We start from the raw sequence: 6,000 nt of genomic DNA, 5'->3' as shown, positions 1-6,000 counted from the left end.
CTATTGCTCCCTATCTCTCTCCTAGGGGAGACACGCTTCTTCGCCACCACCGCTCTCATAGACACTGGGGCGAGTGGAAACTGTATCATGGAAGATATTGTTAAACTTCTTCAGATACAGGCCCAACCACTTGGAGTACCTCTTCTCATTGTTTGGCCCAATAAACCTGGTCTCCATTTTTCATCCACCACCGGCCTGGCTTCCGGCGGTGGCACGCAGGGTCTCTCCGTTCTTTGGTCCTGGCGGCCTGGCCTCCGGCGCGGCACACAGGGTCTCTCCGCTCTTCAACCACCGCCGGCCTGGCTTCTGACGGTGGCACGCAGCATCTCTCCGCTCTTCGGCTCCACTGGCCTGGCTTCCAGCAGCGGCACTCCCCTACCAACTGCATCGGCCAGTCTGTCCCTGGGGAGAAGGGAAGCACAAGTGGGGCAGTGGGACACTGGGAGCCTCGACACACCTGCTGGTCCTTGGTGACACTCTGGTGTGTTGCGACACGCCAGTTGAGAATCGCTGCTATAGTGGACTGCCAACTGGTTAAAAGATAGAAAACAGAGACTAGGGCTAAATGGTAAATTTTCCCAATGGAAAATGTGAATAATGGAATTCCCCAGGGATCTTTTCTGGGACAACTGCTTTTTAATATGTTTATAAACAACCTGGAAATAGGAATAACAAGTGAGGTTATTAAATTTGCTGATGACACAGAATTATTCAAAGTGGTTAAGTTACAAGAGGAATGTGACAAATTGCAAGAGGACATTGCAAAACTAGGAGACTGGGTATGCAAACGGCAAATTAAATGTAATGTGGATAAGTGCAAAGTGATGCCCTTAGGGAAGAAAGGCAAGGTTCCATATTAGGAGTCACCACTCAGGAAAAGGATCTAGGTGTCATCGTTGAAAATACATTTAAATCTTCTGCTCAGTGTGCAGCAGCAGCAGCCAAGAAAGCAGATAGAATGCTAGAGATTATTAGGAAAGGAATGGAGAATAAAACAGAGACTATCAATATGCCTTTGTATTGCTCCATGGTGCGATCTCGAGTATTGTGTACAGTTCTGGTCACATCTCAAAAAGATATAGCGGAATTAGAAAAGGTACAGGAAAGGTGGCCAAAATAATTAAAAGGATGAAACAATTTTCCTATGAAGAAAGGCTAAAGAGGTTAGAACTCTTTAGCTTGGAGAAGAGACAACTGAGGGGAGATATGATAGAGGTCTATTAATATGGATAACCAGGATTCAGACCTCTCCTTGCATTTGCCCTTTTACAATAACCACGCCACACTCGTTTCTGTCATCATACTCTGTGTTATATGTTTATGAACAGTATTAACAATTCCTAGGAGACATGTTACAATTAAGAGTAATTTTTGCAGGGAGACAAACGATAATGTCGAAAAAGGTATGCACGCTCTCTCTTTCTCTCTCTCATTAACCCTGGAACAAGTAATTTGGTGCCATCAAAAAGTCACACAATGGGAGAAAAAACGAAGATGGGCTCGAAATATCTTCATAAGTCTCTAAAAAAGAAAAGCGATTTCAGGCCATGGGACCTTCAATCACAATATGGTGCCGCAAGGCTGCTGAAAAAATAAAGAGCAAGGACTACAGATGCAACCCATAACCGCGAGCAGCAGTTACGCGTCCGAATGCAGCTTGAGCACTTATTTTAAACGAATCGCGCGCGCTGCTCCGTGGCCGCTCATTGGCAGCACTGAGGACCAAGCCCCGCTTTTCCTCGTTCCTCATTGGGCTGCTCCGGCAGCTTGGAGGGTGGGGAAAATTGTGGTGGTCAAGACGGCGTGCGGAAGGGAAGGTTGTTTGGAAGTGGATCGTACTGTGCAGCGCGGTTGAGAGAAAGTGAGAGAAAAAGCGGGGGAAGGAGGTGCGTTGCCGGTTTCTCGCCGCTTCTTTATGACGTCAGCTGCACAGGAGGCGGCCTCTCCCTTCGGTATTGGGTTGGTGAGGAGTGCGCTCTGCCTCCAGGCCCGGGAGGATTGAACCGAACTCAGAGCGCCGCGCAGGTTCTACCCCCGGCTCCGGCCGCCATGGAATGCTTGGTACGGTCTGAGGACGCTGCATAAGTGAAAGTGAAAGTTGACATGGATGCCGGGCTGATGGTTCAATGTTTATTGTTGTAAACCTCAGGGCAGTACATTTGTAAGTGGATGTTTGTATGGAATGCATGTGTGTAATTAAATGTTCAAAGATATGCACGATTCAGTTGTGTGTGTTTAGATTACAAATGGATGTAGATGTTATAGACTGGAGAATAGTGCAGATGGGTAGTTGATTTGTTTGGACATATGTGTATGTGATTTCCGTTTATCTCTTGCCAAATCTGAACCTGAAGGCATAGATTATAGAATGTATATTTTAATGGCTGATGCCTATGTGTAACTGTTTTTTTTTTATATAGACTGCAGAATGATGACTAATGTGGTAGCCCCTGAGTGCAGCAGCACTGCTACGAATGGTGCCGTGGTTAGTGCTTATATCTCACAAGAAAGCTCTTGGATAAAAACTGTCATCACAAAGCTGATCAACTCTCCAACACTGAAGATATTTTTGCAAGATGCAGTTCCTGTCACTATCCTTGCAATTCAGAGATATCTGGCAGATTGGTGCAGCAACCCATCAGAAAACCTTGGCTGTAGTCCTCCTTCCTATTGCTATGACGTTACCTTCACTGACGGGCTTTGCAAAGAAAAATGGCAACTTTCAAATCGGTTAAACTTTCTGGTACAAAAAAAACATGCTTAGATGTGGTATGGAAGTGAAAATTATAAAGTGTGCCTACGTATACAATGAAAAGAAACTAAGTTGTGGTGTAGTATGTATAGAAGAGCTTGACTGTGGAGGAGAATGTCCTGACACAAGCATAATTTCATATAGACAAACAGAAAATACACAAAGTCCTGATATTCCTCTGATGGGTGAAAGAAAGCATTATCTCCCGTTATGGAATAATTGTGATCCATATGGAGACATCTGGATTAAAAATCTGCCAGAGGAACAATTTAATATAAATGGTAAGTTCAGCAATATGAACAAATATATTGATTTTCATCATTACTATCATACAGATCTAACATAGTTATCAAGATAGAAACTGGAATGGAGAAGCAGCCTAGTGGTTAGAGCAGCAGATTGAGACCCAGGGAAGCCAGGGTTCAAATCCTGTTTCTCTCACTGATACTTGTGAGTTTGGGCAAGGTATCTAACCCTTCATTGCCTTAGGTACCAACTTAAGTCCCTTTCTCAGAAGACTTACAATATATGTCAGAGGTGGCCAGTCTATGGCTCATGGACTAAATCCAGTCCTTCTGTTTTTGTGCAGCCTGCGGCAAAATAAGTTCCAATCCATGGCCCAATGGTGGTGAAGCTCCCAAGAAAAGCCAGGGAGTATTTCAGTGCCTTGTACCACCCTCTCTGTCAGCTACCATTTCCCTTCTATAAGGGCTCACAGCCGTGCTTCCAGGAACATCTGTCTGTCCCCGGCAGCATCGGGCTGGAAAACCTGGGGTACATAAACGCTGCTCAAATAACTTACATTACTTATCCTCATGTTTCCTGAATATATGAAGTTGAATGTTCAGGTGTTCCTGAAGCATGGCTGAGTGGCCTCAGGGGAATCTGTTATTTACTCTTTCGGATAATAGAAAGACTAGGGGGCACTCCATGAAGTTAGCATGGGGCACATTTAAAACTAATCGGAGAAAGTTCTTTTTTACTCAACGCACAATTAAACTCTGGAATTTGTTACCAGAGGATGTGGTCAGTGCAGTTAGTATAGCTGTGTTTAAAAAAGGATTGGATAAGTTCTTGGAGGAGAAGTCCATTACCTGCTATTAAGATCACTTAGAGAATAGCCACTGCCATTAGCAATGGTAACATGGAATAGACTTAGCTTTTGGGTACTTGCCAGGTTCTTATGGCCTGGATTGGCCACTGTTGGAAACAGGATGCTGGGCTTGATGGACCCTTGGTCTGACCCAGTATGGCATTTTCGTATGTTCTTAATAGTAGTGACAACAGCCAGCAGAGGAGAAAAGGAACAGAGGGGCCGATGCAATAATCTTCGTGGAAAGCGGGCGCTGACTTTTCAGCGCCCGCTTTCTTAATGCACGCATGGCGCCCGCAAGGGGGGCGCCATGCAATATGTAAATTGGGGTGTCGCACTAGGGTCGCTTGTGCGACCTTAGCGCCTCCTTGCTAACGCGATCCGCCTTGGCTGCTGGTTATGAAGACCAACGGTAAACTTGGCCTCGGTTTTCATAACCTGCCTGTCTGCCAGTAATGAAAACGGCAGCTGAATTTATCGGCGTCGGTCTTCATAACTCGGCAGTCTGCCGAGTTATTTTATTTTTTTTTTATCTTTAAAAAAGTACAGAAAAGTAGTTTTTTCTGCTTTTTTGTACTTTTCAATGCGCTCAGCTATTAACGCCTGCTCTGAGATGCACATTTATCTTTTTGCATTTGGAGTGAATGAGTAATAGCCTCATTCACATGCGTTTGCATGGCCCCAGATGCACTTGAGTGCTTTAACTGGACCTCTTTTCCTCCAGAGGCAAGGCAAAGAGACCAGGTCACCCCCTCCCCTCTACTCCTCGGTGTTGTCTTCCTCTCCCACTGGCCCATGGTTCAGGCAAGAGCCACTAATGTGGTCCTGAGTCAAAAAAGCTTTCCCTCACGTGATTGTACTATGAATTGTAACTGGCATTGGGCACAGATTTGGAAAGGCAAGTAACTAAATCCAAATCAAAGTAACAATCTATTCAGATTTTAACTTTTACTAAAGTTTCATCATTCATAAAAGTTCAGTTCTATAGGAGGTTTTCGCATATGACAGTCTAATATGGAGAGGTGGGATAAAACAGTGAAAGGATGTGCATGAATGCTTTCTTGCGCATTTCATTTATTTAAAATGTATATTATGCGATTAGATAAATGCTCATGGTGGAGTACAAAAATGCATTCACAATAAAGTAACATAATAGTAACATAACACAGGTAGGCAAGACTGTTTGCTCGCTGACACTCTCCCCCCCACCCCTTGCACAAGGATCACAAACTCCAATTTGGCATTAAGCATGGGCCGCAGTTTATTAAACAACTTAACCCGAGCCCTTAAACATTTAATACAATAAGTCCAAAATATTCCCCCTCCAGCCTCCTTCCACCCCTTCTTCTTCTTGTACTCCGCTTACCACCTCGTCCCAATGGTAAGCCACATCGTCACCCCTCTCCACTTACCCCGCCACGGCTCCAACGAGGGTAGGTTTATGGCCAGAGCATCGGCGCCCCCCCCCCCCCCCCCCCCCCCCGCTCACCGGCCATCCTGTGTAGTAGCCCCAAACTACACAAGATCATCCCCCCCCCCCCCGACACACAGACAATGAGGTAGATCTTAAAAACATACGCGCGCTCGTACTTTTGTTCTTTAGGGTCAGCGCGCGCAAGGCAAAATCGGCAGCCTGCCTCCGTTCCCTCCGCGTCCCCCCCCCCCTACCTTTTGCTGTGTAACTTGCTCGCGCCGCCTCAGCATCCCCCGGCACAGGCCGCAGTGCCGGGGGACTCGGGACCGCCCTCCCGCCCCTTTTACGAAGCCCAGGGAGTTACATGCATCCTGGGGCCTTGCACGTGCCGGCGACCTATGCAAAATAGGCGTGCCGGCGCGCGTAAATCCGGCCGGATTTACACGTGCAGGGCTTTTAAAATCTAGCCCGATATCTTTTATAATCGCATACAAAACTTATAACTTTGGGCTCGAGTTTCCGCCTCCTTCATCTTTCCTTTACACCATCCATCGTTTAAGGGAGGGCGGGAGGGAAAGCAAGCACTGCCCTTTGCCTCGCTGCCCGAGCTGACTGAAGCAAGACTCGTTAGCCCCTGGTAACCAATAGCGAGGCAGCAATTCAAACTGCTGCCGTCGCTATGGGTTCCCTCCCCCTCCCCCCCAACTCCCTATCAGCTTCCCTGCTTGCTCCGTGTTACAT

At 46.4% G+C, this 6,000-nt stretch overlaps 1 protein-coding gene across 1 annotated transcript in view; it reads left to right on the top strand.

Annotated features, from left to right (window-relative positions):
- Nucleotides 1–1,892: 1,892 nt before the first annotated feature.
- Nucleotides 1,893–6,000, top strand: part of RADX (RPA1 related single stranded DNA binding protein, X-linked) — a 239,279-nt gene continuing 235,171 nt past the window's right edge. The window contains 3 exon segments of the mRNA XM_029607574.1: nucleotides 1,893–2,061; nucleotides 2,421–2,749; nucleotides 2,751–3,033. Coding sequence (XP_029463434.1) covers nucleotides 2,055–2,061; nucleotides 2,421–2,749; nucleotides 2,751–3,033 — 619 coding nt within the window. The 5' untranslated portion in view covers nucleotides 1,893–2,054.

The sequence above is a fragment of the Rhinatrema bivittatum genome, chromosome 6, assembly GCF_901001135.1.
Source record: "Rhinatrema bivittatum chromosome 6, aRhiBiv1.1, whole genome shotgun sequence".
In the NCBI taxonomy this organism is placed as follows: domain Eukaryota; kingdom Metazoa; phylum Chordata; class Amphibia; order Gymnophiona; family Rhinatrematidae; genus Rhinatrema; species Rhinatrema bivittatum.
The sequence above is the reverse complement of the archived record's forward strand: the minus strand, read 5'-3'. Positions and strand labels throughout refer to the sequence as shown.